Consider the following 18,738-nt stretch of genomic DNA (forward strand, 5'->3'; position numbering starts at 1 on the left):
GGTACAGTGTAAGAACTTGAGGGCTTCCTCAATTGGAAACAGCTCACTTTCTTAAAACTCCTATTACTGAAAAATGGGTGTGAATAAGAGTTGGCATCTTCTTACTTCCTTTCAGATCACTGTTGCTTCCTTCTTGAGTAAAATGCCACCTTGGTGGCTCATGGATTCTAGCCATACAATCCTCTACGTAAGTTCTTATCTTATTAAGTTTGTAGCTATTGCTCCTTCTTGCCCTTCTAGGTTTTGCTATCAATCCTAGAGAACCTCCGTGTCCATGGAGCCTTGACCTCCTTCATGTCAAAGCTCTGTTTCCCTTCCATTCCAGCATCCAGGGGGAAGGAGGAGAGTGAGGGGGAAATGCAGGAATCACCTGGGAAGATTACACATCTACATCCCTGGCTTCCTCTACCTATCCCCTGCCCCTTCCTCTTCCCAGTGATGTTGATATGTCTTTGATGGGGTATTATAGTAGCTCCTTCCTTAGACGAGAAATGTAGTCCCAGACCTTAACTATAATCTGAAGTTATTTCATCACTGAAATTGAAAAATTCATACCCAATTCTTTGACCATGATCACCCAAACCTCTCTCACATCTTTAAACACAACACTTAACACTAACTAACCACATTAAGGCATCTAATCCTTTCCCTGCCGTATTTTTTTTTCTTTTAGGCAGTACCAGGGATTGAACCTGGGACCTCATATATGGGAGACAGGAGCTCAACCACTGAGCTACATTTGCTCCCCCTGCATATTTTTTTTTTAAAGATTTTATTTATTTCTCTCCCCTTCCCCCCCACACCCCAGATGTCTGTTCTCTGTGTCCATTTGCTGCGTGTTCTTTTTTTGTCTGCTTCTGTTGTTGTCAGCGGCATGGAAATCTGTGTTTCTTTTTGGTGCATCATCTTGCTGCATGAACTCTCCCTGTGTGCGGTGCCATTCCTGGGCAGGCTGCACTTTCTTTCGTGCTGGGCGGCTCTCCTTACGGGTGCACTCCTTGCACGTGGGGCTCCCAACACAGGGGGCATCCCTGGGTGGCAGGGCACTCCTTGCGCGCATCAGCACTGCGCATGGGCCAGCTCCACACGGGTCAAGGAGGCCTGGGGTTTGAACCGCGGACCTCCCATGTGGTAGATGGATGCCCTAACCACTGGGCCAAGTCTGCTCCCCCCCTGCCATATTTTTAATCATTAATTTCTGGTTATACTCACTTCTCTATCCAGGCCATACTACACCTTCCATTCCTTAATTGTGCTTCCACCAGTCCCATCATTTTCTTGGCCTCCTTTTCCATCTGGCTCGTCTTTCTGTGAACTCTTTGCCCTGGCTAGATATAAGATTCTCTTCCTCACTTTTTACTCACAGATTTTGAGTATGCTTGAGGAAACCATTTTTACTGTGACCATTTATCACTATAAATTCATCCTTTCCAAATTCAGCCTCAGTTTCTTAAAGCTGCTTGGCAACACTTGCCACCTACTCTCCTAGTCTCCTCTACTTTTTATGTTTCCCCCACACTCCTCAAATGCTTTCCTCTAGTGCCTTTCTCCTTATCTTTGGTCAATGGCGCTGCATTTTTCTACTTCTCTGAGAGAAGAGAAAACATCGAGTACAACTGCATCAACTTCCTTCCTCCCATCAATTTCTGTGACTTTGCCCAGCTTTTGTGCCCCTCCTCTTACCTGAGTTGAAGGGGTCTTGCTTCTCCCATGGCAGGATCATTGCCTCTACCACCATTCTGGGGCTCTTCCACTTCCCAGTCCTGAGGGATCATCCCTCTTCTGCCCTTTATCATCAGCATTTCCATTCCCATTTCTTTTACTGAAGCACAGAAAGAGCAAACTCCTTACTTGACTCCATATCCCGCTGTGTATCTCCTTCCCTTCACAGCCAAGTACCTAAAAGAATCTTTTATCTTTTCTGTCTCTACTTCCTCACTTCTTGCTTATTGAATAATCCCATGTAATCTGGTTTTGGGCTCACTATGTCTCTGAAGCAGCTTTAACTATGGTCACAAAAGACCTTCACATTTCCAAAACCTGATAACCACTTTCAGTTCTTCTATCACTTTTCCCCTCTAGGATTCTGGCACTTTTGGTCATTCCTATCTTATTATTCTAGCCTCCCATGACACCACTCTTGCCTGTTTTATCTCCAGTTTTGACTGTTCCTATATCATCTTCATCCACTCCCCATTGACCTATCAGTCAACACTGGCTCAGCATCCTGTATTCTAAACTTTCTTCCTAGATGATCTTACACTGATAGTTCTTCCAAATCTGATCCTCCATCCCAGAATTCTCATCCCACTCTCCAGTGAATGACAACACTTGAATGTTTCATGTTCTTAAAACAAAATTCTTCACCTTTTCTCTCAAACCGATTTTTAGCCTCAGGGAATGACACCTTCACACCTTCATGTGCTCCCACTAACATCTCATTCAATCCACTGCATTTAAAAAAAATCAAGTCCTCTGCCTTGCCTCTTTGGAATGATTCCTCCACTTGTCATAACAATGTCACTACGTTGTTTAGTTCCTCGGCTTTTGGACTGCTGCAGGAATCCAGAGGTAGCCTCATCCCAATCCTCTTCTCTTTCCAAGTGTTCATTCCCTCTGCGGCCAGGGTGAGCTTTCAAATGGGTAATTTTACCATGTCATAGATCTGCTTAAAATCCTTCAATGCCTTTCTATGCTTAGGATAAAGTTTCAACTTCTTTTCATAGCATAGAAAGTGGTTTATAGTATAGGCCCTTACTAATTCTCTAATCTCATTTATAATGATGTAAATGTTTATCTATATATTTTTTTATTTTATAATGATACATGTGCTCATCTATGTTTTATTTTTATTTATTTCCTATTCCAATATTTAAATCTCCTGAAAATCTTTTGTGTAAGCTATGAAAGGGGGCTTAACTGTACTCTTCCCCACATGGTGAGTCATTGTTCTACCATCATTTATGGAACAAGCCATTAATTCACCCACTGATATGTGGTGTATATTATAGCATATACTCGTTTATTTGAAAATATATGTATTGACAGTCTGACAGTTCCTCAAAAAATAGAGTTATCATATAAGCCAGCAATTCCACTCCTAGGTATATACCCAAAAGAAGTTAAAATATATGCAAAATAAAAGCAAAAACTTTTACATAAATTTCACAGCAGCATTATTTGAAATAGCCAAAAAGAAGAAATAACTGAAATGTCCATCGATGGATGCATGGATAAATGAAATGTGATAGAACAAAATAGATAGAATGTTATTCAGCCACAGAAAATGAAGTACCAGCATTTGCTACAACATGGACCAACCTTGAAAACATTATGCTAAGTGAAAAAGTCAGTCACAGAACCCAACATATTGTTTGTTTCAATTTAAATGAAATGTCTAGAATAGGCAAATCTGTAAAGATAGAATAATAGATTAGTGGCTGCCTAGCACTAGCACTAGGTGGGTGTACTTGGGAGAAAAAGTGGGCAAATGGGCACAGGGTTTCTTTTTGGGGTGCTGAAATGTCTAAAGTAGGTTATGATGATGCTTATGCAACTCTGTGACTAGACTGGAAGCCATTGAACTGTACACTTTAAATGGGTGAGTTGTGTGGTATGTGAATTATATCTCAATAGAACTATGACCAAACTGAAATATGTATTGAGCATCCATAAGGCTCCAGGCTCCCTTCTAGGATAGAGTAGTGAAGAAAACATGCAAAATTCCTCCTTCCATGGCTCTTACATTCCAGTGGGGGTGGCAGATAGAAATCATAATAAATGAATAAACAAAATCATATATTAAAATATGGTAAGTGCTGTGGGGAAAAAACACAGCATGCTAAAGGGGATAAGGTATGCTGGAGCATTAGAAGTTGCATCATTTAGAGTTTTGTGCTATTTGAGTGAAGACTTGATGGACGGGAGTGAGAAAGGCAGAAGCCCTGGGGATTATACTTCAAGGCAAAGGAAAGCCAGTGCAAAGGACCTGAGGTGGGAGCATGCCTGGTATATTTGAGGAAGATGACCAGTGTGACTGGAGAAGAGCAATGAGAAAAAGATGAACAGAAAATGATGAGATCAAGCAAGCTAATGGGAGTCAAATCATGGAGGGTTTTATAAGATTTTGTCAGATTTCTGTCTTTTGCTCTCCATGCAATGGGAAGCCATCAGTGGGATTTTAGCAGAAAAGTGACTTAATCTGACTTGAGTTTTGAAAGGATCATACTGGCTGCTATACTGAGAACAAATGTGGGGAAGAATCAGTAGCAGGGATTGAATCATGCCCATCTCAAAAGACATATTCAAGGCTTAGTTTTCATTCCTGTGAGAGTGAACCCATTTGTACATAGGATCTTTGAAGATGTTATTATTAGCTAAGGTGTGGTCTCAAGTGTTAAAAGGACCTCCAAGATCGTATTTAGATGAGGCCAAATCACATCAAGGTAGGCTTTAAGCCATATAGCTGAAGTCCTTATAAGAACAGGAAACCTAGACACAGACTTAGATGACTGAGCAGAAGTAGAAGCCAGAAGCAGCAGCCCCGTGACAGAGGCAGAGATGCAAGCCAACGAGCCCCAAGGATCGTGGCAAGGCAGCACCAGGATGCTACAGACTCTAGGAGAAAGCAAGTCCTATCAAGACCTTAATTTTCGACTTCTGGTCTCCATTGTTTAGGTCAACCTATTGTGTGTATAGTATCCTTAGCAAATTAAGACAAGTGGCAAATGGAGAAGCAAGAAAACCTGCCAGGAGACTTTTGCAATGATCCAGGAGAGAGGTGACAGGTGGGCCCAGGGTGGTAGCAGTGGAGGTGGTAAGAAGTGGTCAGATTCTGAATCTATTTTAAAGGTATGGGTGGGTTGGATAAGGATGCAAGAATAAAGAGAGGCATCAAAGTAACTCCAAGGTTTTTGACCTGCCATTAAACAAACCAGGAGCACTTGAGAGGAAGAGGTTCTGTGGGAAGAGCAGGGTTTTAGTTGGCATGTGCTATGTTTGAGATGTCTTTCAGACACACGAGTGAAGAAGCCATGGTCTGAGCTAGAGGAATACATTTGGGAGTTACCCGTGAGCAGATGACATGGAAAGTCATGAGCCTGGTTAAGATGAGAAAGAAGGAGAGTGTAAAGAGAAAAGAAACGCGGCTCAAGGGTTGCAGCCCTGGGTCCTTCAACATTAAGAGGTTGGGAGCCATTAAGAGGCGAAGAGGAAGAATTAGAGAAGACTGAGAAGGACCAGGCAGTGAGGTAGGAGGAAGAACGGGGGAGGGTGCTATCTCAGAAGCAAGTGAAGAAAGCGCTGATGGAAGAAAGGAGTGGCCAATTGCATCATATGCATCTGGTAGTCAAGCATGGTAAAAATGGATAACAAGCTTCTGGAGCTAGCAATCTGGAGACAAAATACTGCAAGAGGAATTCTGGTAGAGCAGGTGGAGAAAAAAAGCCTTCCTGGAGTACATGCCGAGAGAATGGGAGGGAGGATTTGGAGTTGGGTACAGATCACGCTTTTGAAGAGTTTTACTGAGAATAAAAGCAGAGAAATGGAGGAGTAGCTGGAGTGGGAGGTAGGATCTTTTGGTATTACCTTTTTTTTTAATGGGAGAAATAATAATGAGTTTGAATGCCGATGGGAATGATCTAGTAATAAACTAGTACAGAGAAAAAACTGGATGAAGAAAGAGAAGGGAGATAATTGCTCTAGAATTGTCTTTGAGGAGGTGAAAGGGGATGAAAACTAGTACACAACCCAAAAGGTTGACCTTAGAAAAAAGTGTGAATTGTTTAGCTTATAGCCTCAGGCATGAAGCCAGAGATTGAGTATAGTTGTTGGAAGATGATAGATGTGGTTGTGGGAATTTATACATTATCATTTATTAAACATATTAAGTATCTCCCTATATTTTTGAATACTTAGGATACAGTTAGATCCAGACAATTGTAACTTCTGGAATACTTTATACTGAGAGGAGAAGAAACAAGAAGAATCGCTTCTTGTGAGGCCCTAATAGGAAACAACTGTCAAAGAAGATTAATCAAAATCTTAACATTAATAAGCAATTTCAGCATCTCTTCAGACCCGGGTACATGTTCATATTGGTGTGATTGTCTTCCTACTTTGCTACAACTGAATGTAGAAGTAATAGAAGACAAGCAGCTTAGAAATTGGAAACCTCTTTTCTGTAAGGGCAAACATTTGTTATATTTTACATAGCACTTCCTGCCAGTTTCTTAGAGACAGAATCATCTCTGCCAAAGGATGCTATTTATATAATTTGGAATCATTTTCTTCCTTTTAGTATAGCTACACCCAGAGATGAGTGGGAGAGTAAGCTGGCCACATTTCAGGATCTGTTTTCAGTTTGCTGTGGGCCATGTGCTTGAGGGGGAAAGGAGAGACTGCTGTGAAAAGGCAGGCATGGACTTCCCTGAGCTTGATGGGTCAGGGTAAAACACATGCCCACAGGAAGACGGAATGTAAGTTCAGCAAATACCAGAAAGTTATCATTTTGTTTTGATTACATGTTCAAAGAATGTTTAGACATTTGGCATAAGTCACATGAGTTTGTTTTTTAATTTTTATTATCCTTTCAAAATCAAAAGTTATTTTCATGGAACACCATGTCTACAATTTTAAGTTAATGGGAAAATACAAATCAATTCAGGGAAGCGGATCTGGCTCAACTGATAGAGCATCCACCTACCACATAGGAGGCCCAGGGTTCAAACCCAGGGCCTCCCGGCCCATGTGGTGAGCTCACCCACACGCAGTGCTGATGCACGCAAGGAGTGCTGTGCTACGCAGGGTTGTCTCCACGTAGGGGAGCCCCATGTGCAAGGACTGTGCCCTGTAAGGAGAGCTGCCACATGCAAAAAAAGTGCAGCCTGCCCAGAAGTGGTGCCACACACATGGAGAACTGATGCAGCAAGAAGACGCAAAAAAAAGAGACACAGATTCCCGGTGCCCCTGACAAGAATCCACGCGGTCACAGAAGAACATACACAGCAAATGGACACAGAGAGAGACAACGGGGTGAGGGGAAGGAGAGAAAAATAAAAACAAAAAACAAATCAATTGATATGCAACTTTCTAGAAACAGGTTACTAAATAATTCCATGCCAGTAATTAAAGATGGTACTAACTTTAAAACTAAATTTGAGAAGGCAAATTTCCAATTAAAAATCTGTAAAATGGCTAGTAGCCTAAGCTCATACTGTCAATCCTATTACATGTTCCACAGCTAAGAGTAACTATAACGATAAGAAGAGTTGCATAGTTTTGACATCAGGATGTTAACTGGAGTTTTGTACAATTCTGGAGAGAATGAGGATACTGTATAAATGGCAGAACCACAGAGAGCCACACAGAGAACCACAAAAGAGAACAATTGTCCGTCTCATGTGGCTACCAGGGCAAGCCAGGTAAACACACCCAAAGAGGGGACTGAAGCTGGGAGAAAATGAGACTGAGAAAAAAAGTTAAAAGATGAATTAGACATCTGACACTTCTGATGCTCACAATGCAGTAAGAATTGGACAAATTTAGCAGACTACCTTATCCTTTTATCTAAAAGCATATTTTATTGTGATGAGTCTTAAAGAATAATCTTGAATTTTTAGGAAGTAATACAGAAGCAACCTCTTTTAAGAAATCTTCAATATGAAAACATGGAACTATTTGTTGATACTACAGATATATTAAATGACAGTTATAAGAGGATTTTCTTTTTAAATGTTTAATTATAGGATGTTTTAGATGAATTTCCCTAGCAAGCTTAATTTTATTTAATTTGCAAAAATTCCATTTTGACATGTATTCAGGTCATGAATACACTAGTATGAAAACTGAGGCAAAATTATCAATAAAGAGCATTATTAAAAAATAGAGAGGATATCGTTATGAATACATCAGAAGGCTGGATAGAGAAATCTGCTTTAACCAATTAAGTTAACAATTGGTCTAAAAGTCAGGAGGTCTGATATCTCAATCTAAGTGACCATGGTCAAGATATTTGAACTTCCTGTGGCTCGGGTTTTTGTTTGTACAAGGAGGAACTTAAACAGAATGGTTCCAAGTCCTCCAAATCTATGATTTCATTTTGCTTAAGATTTTGAATTTTCAAATTTGGGGTCAGTTATTTGTATATTTATTTACAAAAATACCATACTTCTAAATTGGAAGCAGTCTTGGAAAAAGTCTTTTAAAAGGGTAGCCACTATAATAGTAAGAAAATAAAGTTTCATCTGGTATCAGCTATCAGTTTTGTTAAAAGCAGTTTTCCAACTACATTTCTGCAATTTATATAATTAATTTTAGTATTTTCATATCCCTGTTGCAACCATCATTAGAATAAGAAAAACTATGCAACATACAAGTAACATCTCATTCACACCAGAACTTCTAGTCAGTTATTACATAGTACAAAAGAGTTTGGCACATATACTGTTTCAATATGATGTTTCCAAATTTTGATACATCAGGGAATAGCACTTACCGCCTGTTGGAGAAAGGGAATCCACTTGCAGTGTACCAATTCCTGGCGATACTGTTTTGTAAAGGACCCAACATAAGACACAAATGCTGCCGTAAGCAGAACATCTCCACAGAGAGTCTTCTCTTGAGCTTCAAAGGCTTTAATAGACTGACCCCAGCGAATCTTTTCTGACTGAAAGATAAAATTACTCAGATGTAATTGCAGGGTGAGAGTCAACGCAACAAATGCTTAATGTAATTATCTTATAGCACAGTTTAAGTCTATGTCCTTTTGCTCAGTCTTCAGAAGGAACAAAAAGTAACTGGTTAGTGGACTATTATAATCTTTCATATGTTTGAAACCCATCATTATGAACAAGATCTCATACTCTCTTCACTAGAGTTTACTACAATATGACATTAGCTCTTTAACATCTCCTCCAAGTTGGATGCCCTAAATCTTTAATTTTGCCTGAGGTCCTTCCTGAAGAGCTGACAGTCGCTCCCCATGTCCCTGGAGAACCAAGAGCTGTGGCTGAGTCTGAGTGATGTTTTTATTGTTAGCCTGGCTGCTTCCCATTCTTCCCACTTTTCAGCAATGGTGCCGAGGCAAGCTATTTATTTTTTTGTTTTTAAACATACTGGTTATGAGATGATTACAGAAAAAGGAACATTTCAAACACCACTCAAATTAATTAAAACAAAGCTTAAACAGCCATCTATCCTAAATTCTATTAAATTAAATAATAGTGCTGGTGGTCCCCTAAACCCAGGTTATTTTTCTTAATATAATCAGTAAATGAGCATAGAAAGCTCTAACCTATGTGAAAAGATGGAAATCAGGAGGCTTTCACAAGAATTGAAGACAATAAACTCAATGCACTCAACTCCTTATATCTAGTTGGATAGCCATTTAAAAATCTAATTTATAGGTTAAGTATGAGGAGCCCTTAATATTGGATTTGAATAAAATGGCAATAAATTTCTATGGATTGACTGAACTGCAGTACAGTTCACTAATCCACTTGTTTCTATGCATGCCAAAACTTAGGACAATATCAGAAAGCATGCAAATTAACAGGACCTGAAAAAATATCAGCAGTTTGATAGTATAAGCAAAAGTGAACCCTGTAGAATTTGGCCTTTCCAAAGGAAGAAGAGAGAAAGACCGCAGGAGGCACTAAATGATGCAGGTCAGAATGGATTATAATACCAGGTCCCCATAAGCCATCATAATGCTCAGAATACTGAGGTTGTGAAGTTAGCATGGGAATAATTGTTATCAAAGCTGTTTTAAAGTATCCTTGCTTTGCTTGATAAAATGACCCCACGTTAGTTATATAATTCAACACTAAGGAATGCTAACTCTCTAGCTGTCTTTATAGAAATTCATTTGTTACTTTCCTTAGAGACAACATATTCATTAATTTTCAGGATGAATCTTTCATCACCCAACCTTCATCTTTGTTATCTTTGGTTGGGAAATTATAAACAATAAAGTGCACCCACCTCATTCTCCAAAACAGCTTTGAAATTTGAAGATTTACTAAACATAGACCTATCGGCTACTGAAATCGTCAATAATTTCACTATACCACCCATGCCACATAAATCATTACCGACACTGGCTAACAAGGGTTTAAGAGTTGGAACAGGTCCTGTAATAAATTTCTAGACAGTTAAAAATCACTATAATTTTATTCTAATGCATTATAGATTGCCTGTAATGTCATCCTGGCTGGGGTGACCCATTTCTAATTTTGAACAGCTGTTCAGCTCAGGAGTTAGTTAATGATTAAATATAAATTGCCTGATTTATTAGTCTGAATGGTTGAGCTTCCAGGTCAATGCTATATAGACAAAATCATCAGTCTTGAAGCTTTTCAGAAGTTAACTGTCTCCTTTTCTAGTCAGAAAGAATTTATCCTCAAAGGAAAAGGTCTGACATCTTCAATTAATCCTCTAAGACATATATGTATATATATATATATATGTTGTTTTCTTTTCCTAGTTAACATTATACAATCCTTTTTTTCCTCTCCTCGTCTAAACCATCATGAGTAAGTAAAGTCCCTGGAAGATATTGCTGGGTATTAGACACAGTACAGTCTGTTTTACCCTTCATAAAACTTTCAGACATTCTATAACTGTTACAGGAAAGCAGTTAAATTAAATTGGCACTTTTTTTCTTTTCCTCGGGTACTTCACAAAGGGTAAACAATGCACATCTGCCTAAATCTTGCCACTTTACATGGGAATAGTTGTAAATGCTGGTAGTTGTGGAATTTCTCAACTGACCTAAGAAGAGTGAGTTTTCGAAGGGCTCCAGAGGCACTATTATTTAAACACAGGGAAGCTCCCCAAACTTACTGATTCATTCACTCACTCATTCAACAAATATCTACAGATTCCTACTCTGCACAGGGACTAATCTAGATGCTCAGGATGAAGCCGTGCACAAAACAGATAAAGTTCCAGTTCTTAAGGAACGCATATTCTAGTTGAGAAAAACAGACAAAAAATGTGGGTCTATGTAGATAAGTCACAGAAAACCAGGCAACGAGGAGAACTTTTAGCAGAGGCCTCTTGGAGGTGATGGAGCCAGCAATGTGGATTATAAGGGAAAGTATAAACAGATAAAGCAGAAAAGCCAAAGGGCACAAGGTGACCAGCAGTACAAAGAAGATCAAGGAGGCCAGTGAAGATGGAGCAGGACAGGTGGAAGAGATGGGGACAGAGAGGTGTCCAGGAGCCTGATCCTGTAGGGTTTGGAAGCCAGGCACAACTTTGGACTCTTCTTTGAGTTAGAGTATTTGTTACTGGGGAGTATGAGCAGAGCAGTGACATAAACAGATTTATGTTTTTTCAAAAGTCACCCAGGGAAGCGGACTTGGCCCAGTGGTTAGGGCATCGTCTACCACATGGGAGGTCCGCGGTTCAAACCCCGGGCCTCCTTGACTCATGTGGAGCTGGCCCATGCGCAGTGCTGATGCGCGCAAGGAGTGCCATGCCACGCAGGGGTGTCCCCCATGTAGGGGAGCCCCACGTGCAAGGAGTGTGCCCCATAAGGAGAGCTGCCCAGTGCGAAAGAAAGTGCAGCCTTCCCAGGAATGGTGCCGCACACACAGAGAGCTGACACAACAAGATGACGCAACAAAAAGAAACACAGATTCCCATGCCACTGACAACAACAGAAGCAGACAAGAAGAACACGCAGCAAATAGACACAGAGAACAGACAACCGGGGTGGGGGGATGGGGGGGAGGGGAGAGAAATAAATAAATAAGTAAAATCTTAAAAAAAAAAAAAAAAAAAGTGAGGGAAAGAGACTTTTGGGGGTAATGGTGGAAGCTGGGATAGCAGGTCCAGGGGAGAGATGCTGGCTGGTTACCTGGACCAGCATGGAGAGGTGAAGGTGGTGAGAAGTGATACATAGAATGAACACAGAAAGCACAGCCAGTTGAACATGTTGATGGACTGGGTAGAGGCTGTGAAAAAGAGAGCAAAATGCAAGGGCTGGAACAATTGGACAAACAGATTTGCAATTAAGATGAAATGGAGAGAGTAGGTTTTGCAGATACTGTAATGTAAATTTCAGAGGGAATGTGGGTGTAACTTTGTAGTAAGTTTAAAATAGATTTTTAAAGCCTATAATATGTTTAAGAAAGTAGCCTATAACCCACCCCATCCAAGCACACATTTCTCTTTTTTGGATAAGAGAACCCTGATTTCGAATAGTGTGGTCATGTGTTTCAGCCCCAGGAGATGGAGTGTGACTGGCTGAGTTAATCACGATGACCCTGCTCCCACTTTTCCGTCCTTCTTGGAAACTCAGTGGGGCCAACTAGCTCCGGTTCAAGAAACTTAAGGGGAAGTCTGTCAGAGGGGTTTTTAGGAAAACTTCAGCTTTTCTTTACAAGGAGAAAATTCAAGCTGATATGGATTGTTCCCTTTCTTTCTTGCCTAAATCGGAAGCTGCTGCAGGCATCTTGTGACCATGGGGCAAAATGTATAAGGAAGAATGCCTGTGTGCTAAGTATAGGGAAGCAGAAAGGGACAAAGAGATTGGGTATCTGTTCAATAATTACGTGAATCAACACTGATAATGGATTACCCCCTGGAAGTTTTTGTAATACATGAAAGATCAATCCCTTCTTTTTAAGCCACTGTACATCAAGTTTTCTATCACCTATAGCTAAATGTATTTCTAATAGTGTAGTTACATGGTTTTAGGAAGCACTTTTTTCAATAGCTGCTTTATTGACATCCCATGAAATTACACTTTAAGTGTACAATTCAGTAGTTTTAAGTATATTTAGGGAGTTGGGAAATCACTACTACTATCTAATTTTATAACTTTCTCCTACTCCCAAAAGAAACCGTACCCATTAGCAATCACTCTTCATCTTTCTCTCTTCACCTGCCTAGCCCCTAGAAAACACTAGAATACTTTCTGTTGCTATAGATTTGCCTATTCAGGACATTTCATATAAATGGAATCATACACTATGTGGCCTTTTGTGTCTAGCTTCTTTCACTTAGCATAATGATTATAATGCTAAGGATGTATAATATAATGTAGGATATATCAGGACTTCATGCCTTTTTATGGACAAATAATATTCCATTGTATGGATATACCACATTTTATATATCCATTAATCAGTTGATGGACATTAGGATTGTTTCTACTTTTGGCTATTATGAATAATATTGCTTTGAACATTTGTGTATAAGTCTTTGTGTGGATATATGTTTTAATTTTTCTTAGGTATAATTCAGTTAGATATTCTCTTAGGTTTTAATTCCTCTTTAATCTCTCCTAGGAGTGGAATGGCTAAGTCATAAGGTGACTTCATGTTTAACTTTTTGAGGAAGTGATAGACTGTTTTCTACATCTCACACTCCTACTAAAGAAGGTTCCAATTTCTCCACATTCTCGCCAACGCTCATTATTGTTCATGTTTTTATTAAAGCCATCCTAGTGGGTGTGAGGTGGTATCTCATTGTGGTTTTGATTTGCATTTCCATAACGGCTAATGGTGTTGAGCATCTTTTCGTGTACTTATTAGCTCTGTATATCTTCTTTAGAGAAATGCCTAGTCATATTCTTCCTCTGTTCTAATTGGGTTATTTGTCTTTCTACTGTTAATAGGAATCACTTAAACATGCATCATCTCCTTTTTTTTAAAGATTTATTTATTTCTCCCCACCACCCCCCACCCTGTTGTCTGTTCTCTATGTCCATTTGCTGTGTGTTCTTCTGTGTCTACTTGTCTTCTCTTTAGGTGGCACCAGGAACCTATCCTGGGACCTTCTACAGTGAGAGAGGGGTGCTCAATCTCTTGTGCCACCTCAGCTCCCTGGTCTGCTGGGTCCCTCCTTGTCTCTCCTCTGTCACTTTTTATTGCATCATCTTGCTGTGCCAGCTCTCTACTCTGGCCAGCTTGCTGCGTGGGCCTGTACTCTGCATGGGCCAGTTCTCAGCTCAGGACAGCTTGCCACATGGGACAGCTTGCCTTCACCAGAAGGCCCCAGGAATCAAACCCTGGACCTCCCATGTGGTAGATGGGAGTTCAATCGCTTGAGCCACATCTGCTTTCCACATGATCTCTTTTGAGTGTCACTATAACCTTGTGAGGGAGGCATTATTCACCCTGATTTTACAGTCAATAAAATTAGGACTTGAAGAGGTTCAGAAACTTGCCAAAGATGGCTTAATGCCACATGGTAGGGCAAGGCTTCAAATCTGTCACTACTGATGTCAAAGGCTGAATCCTCTTCTACCACACAGGTTCAAACAGGAAAAGTTAATAAGAATAAAAACAAATCACACTCATTTATTATTTAATGGAGTAACTATTAGCATCAGTGTCAGTCACCTATAAAAAGACATCTCTCACTCTCTCTCTCTCACACACACACACACACACACAATCAGGCTTACCTTAAAAGTATTGATCTGCTAGAAGAATTCAATGATAAATATATAGAAAAATGATCAAATAACAGTTCAATACTTCAGTTATCAAGGAGCTGTCATGGATTTTATAATGTATCTTAAGAAAATTATGCTTTATTTTTGTTTAGAAAGGATTCACAACGGGGTAAGAAGAAAAGCAAAAGAAAGAAAAAGAAAAATTTAAGTAGATAACACATCCACAACAGATAGGTTCCATCGCCTTGAAGTGGGTACAAAATAACTAAATTCTGGCCAAGTATACGATTTCCTCCTGTTTTAATCAGAGTTTGGACTGATGTCACATCCAACTCATGGCTATTTTCTAAGAAACACAAGAATTGGTTCTTCCTTTCTTCTTGTAAGTTAGAGCCTGCATGAGTGATGATTAAATATTCCCCCTTCTTTGTTGATTCTATGTCTATTTAGTTATTACTAGCAGAAAACAATGACAAAATCCAAAAGAGAAGTTGACTGAGTATTTTAGTTAGAATTTTGGAAGAAAAGGTTAACTTGCCTCAAGTTCCTTGACAAGTCTGTTAGCAAGGTCAATGGTTTTGTTGGTTTGGTTCACCTCTTCTTGACACCGCACTTTTTCAGCTGTTGCTTTTTCAAATGAAGCTGTGAGTCTGCTCAGGTTTTGATCCAGATCCTGAATAAAAGTTGAAATTAACTTTTGAGCAATTTTTAAAATTTAAAGTAGAAATATCATAATCATCTTAAAAGGTCTATTGCTTTAAGGCAAACGGAAGAAACCTCTTTCCCTTTGACCTTTGCCCCATTACCATGCATATTTCGGGGAACAAGGAGAGCAAGAATAAAGGCATCAGTGCCACCACAGACTAACAATTCACCACGTGTAGGGCTTCTCTCCTTTCTTCTCCACTGGACACAATGGAGACGGCGCGTGGGGTGAATGAGCATGCCTTGCAAACTCAGACACACCCTTGGTGCACTCTCCCCTCACATTGTTCTCCAATGCCAACTTTATTAATGATTAAGGGGAGCTTTTGTTTCTTCACTCAGTGACTTTCACTTGGTTCCAAACTTAGGGAATGAAGAGGAGTGTTAATTAGACCTCAACAACCTGACCCCAGTTTGGCCAATCAGATTTTCTTTTCTGGGAATTTGGGATTGAATTCAGAACTATTCCATTTTCTTTAGCATCAAAAGACCCAGGACAATGTATAAATTTTGGAGAGCTTCATTCAGAGGGGGACCAACTATTTACCAGGGATCCAGGAAAATAAAGGAATCCCTGGAGAAAGAGAAAGAGAAACAAGATGAAAAGTCACAAAGCCCTAGAGACACCATGGACTATGTGAGTTATCCTAGTCTCCTTTTGGCTTATGTTATTTTGAGTGGGTTTCTATTACTTACAGACCAAAAACCCCTGAGTAAGATATCATATAAGAGGGAGAGTGTCAATATGGCAACTTGCCACCTGCAAGTTCTAACAACCCTAAATAGGATTTATAACATCATTTTTGTGATTATATGCAAAGTTCCAAGAAACTTTTCACAATCAAACTTGTAGAACAGAACCTATTCATAAGTTAGAGACTGCCATATTTCTCAACGACCCAGTTATTTCATCATTTCTTAATTTATATTGCTAAAGCAATATCTCCTAACACACATATATGTCAAATTTAAGATTAACTTGCCGAATAAGGTCAAATTTATGAGAACTGGAAGAAATATTATGTATCACTGGTTAGAAATAAGACTAAAATAAATAATATTTAAAGGTCTATTTTGGGTTATTAAAGGTACTTGTAGCTTTATAAAACACGGAAGCACATATAAACTCTGGTAGCAGATGCCTGGGTTCATATTTGGACTCTGCTTCCAACTGCACAAAGTCAACTCGAGTTATGCTAATCTTTCTATGCCTCTGTTTTGGCAACTGAAAAATGGAAACAATATTACCCAGCTCAGAAGGTTTTGTAAGGATTAAATTTGATGATCAACATAATCATACCTAGTATAGTGCAAGCCAGCAGACCCCAAAATTTTTGGTCTCAGACCCTTTTACACTCTTAAAAATTACTGATAACCTTAAAAGGTTTTGGCTTATGCAGACTATATCTATCAATGTTTATGATATTGGAACTTGAAACAGAAATTTTTGAAACATGAATAAAAAGAGTAAATCCATTAAATGTTAGCATAATACATTTTTACAAAAAGCAATATTACCTAAACAAAAAAATTGGAGTGGCTTTTTAAAAAATATTTTTGCAAATCTCTTTAATATCTAATTTAACTGAAGACAGATTCTTATACCTGCTTCTGCAATCAATCTGTTGCAATGCTGCATGTCACAGAGGTTCTGAAAAATTCTACTCATTAGAAAATGAGGGTGAAGGAAAATAGTGCTTTCATATGATTATGAAAATAGTTCTGACCTCAGAAACCCTCTGAAAGGACCTCAGAAACCCCCAGGATATCCTGGACCACATTTTCTGGTATAAACACACAATAAGTGTTAGTTTTAATACTCAAGATAATTGCAATAGAATTATTGAATTAAATAAATAGCTATAAGGTATCATTTGACGATATATTACAGACCACTAACAGATAAAGTGATTATCAAACATATATAGTAAACTGGCGGCAGACTTAGCCCAGTGGTTAGGGCGTCCGTCTACCACATGGGAGGTCCGTAGTTCAAACCCCAGGCCTCCTTGACCTGTGTGGAGCTGGCCCATGCATAGTGCTGATGCGCGCAAGGAGTGCCCTGCCTTGCAGGGGTGTTCCCCCCCCTCCACGTAGGGGAGCCCCACGTGCAAGGAGTGCGCCCTGTAAGGAGAGCCGCCCAGGGCGAAAGAAAGTGCAGCCTGCCCAGGAATGGTGCCGCCCACACGGAGAGCTGACACAAGATGATGCAACCACAAGAAACACAGATTCCCATGCCGCAGACAACAACAGAAGCGGACGAAGAAGACGCAGCAAATGGACACAGAGAACAGACAACCGGGGTCGGGGGTGGGGGAGCAAGAAATAAATAAACAAACAAACAAATCTTTAAAAAAAAACATATATAGTAAACTGTAAGTCACTTTTTCCTGAAAAATAGCTATGTTTTCAATTGTCTAAGAAATTTTGAAAATAATGAAAAATCCTTTTTTTTTCTAGCACTCTCCTTTCTTGGAGAGAGCAATTGGAAATAAAAAGGGGAAATAGTGGAATTTTATTATTATTAAAAATTTCTTTACAATTAGACATCCGGAGGACATAACAGCTGCTCATATTGCTCTCCTGGGTTTTATCTTACTTGAGTCACTCTAGTGAAGGAAGTATTACTGTCTTCTTTTTGCAGATGAGGAAACTGAAGTAGAGAGCAGTTGAGTGATTTGATGCACTTCCACTAACTAGTATTTAAAAACATACCTTGTCATACCTGGACAGATTTCCTGGAATGTGTTTAAAATAGCAGATATTTGAGAAGTCACAACTGACAGAGAGAGAGAGGAACACTTCCTGACTGGCCTGCTCAGATCACTCACAGTAGAGTATATGGTTAATAGCACCCAGCTCTGGGCTTAAAATGCCTTGGTTCTAGTCCCACTGCCTTTTATTGGTCATGGAGATTTAGGCTAACTACCCAATTTCTTTGAGCTTCAATTTTCTCATCTGTAAAATGGGACTAACAATAACAGTACCTACCTCATAAGGTTTTTGTGGAATTACACGTGTGAATGCAGATTAATACTGCAAAGCATTCTGCAAGAACACAGTAAAAGATAACTTGATGCACAGTGTCACTGCAGTTTATTTCAAATAGAATACGATTAATTTTTTTCATTTAGCTAAAAATATAATCAATTTAATGATACATGTTTGGGTAAAATTTGGCTTATGACATGCAACTCTTACAGGCATTATCAAATTTCACCAGGATTAAGTGGCAGCTAAATTTGGTAGAATTATCCACATGCTAGTCATGTTGAAAGGTGAAAGTTGGCCACTTTCTTTCACAGGAATGTTGAGCTGTTGACTTGAGCTTACGTAGAATGACTCTGTTTTATGTGTGTAAAGAGGTCTGAAGGGAATGCTGCTGTCCAACATGAACCAAATAAATATAAAAATGAATGTATAATATGCTTGTATATGTACTGGGTAAAAAGAGCCCAAAGCAAACATAATTTTCAAGATGTTTCCACTCTAAAATGAATAACAGGATCAGGTTTCCAAAATCTTTTCTGAGGGATCTTAATATTTGCTCGTATTTCTCCTCCTCCTCATTTTTGAGCAATGTTCCTCAAAAGAAGACTCTATTCTTGCCCATTTTTCCTTTC

General features: G+C 39.4%; 1 protein-coding gene across 1 annotated transcript in view; it reads right to left on the bottom strand.

The window, feature by feature from the left end:
* DNAH11 (dynein axonemal heavy chain 11) overlaps positions 1–18,738 on the bottom strand; it is a 372,691-nt gene that overhangs the window by 74,873 nt on the left and 279,080 nt on the right. Inside the window, exons 62-63 of the mRNA XM_071215123.1 lie at positions 14,949–15,083; positions 8,495–8,665 (exon numbers count right to left, since the gene is read on the bottom strand). Coding sequence (XP_071071224.1) covers positions 8,495–8,665; positions 14,949–15,083 — 306 coding nt within the window. The remainder of the gene's footprint in view (positions 1–8,494; positions 8,666–14,948; positions 15,084–18,738) is intronic.

The sequence above is a fragment of the Dasypus novemcinctus genome, chromosome 5 (genome assembly GCF_030445035.2).
Source record: "Dasypus novemcinctus isolate mDasNov1 chromosome 5, mDasNov1.1.hap2, whole genome shotgun sequence".
NCBI lineage: Eukaryota > Metazoa > Chordata > Mammalia > Cingulata > Dasypodidae > Dasypus > Dasypus novemcinctus.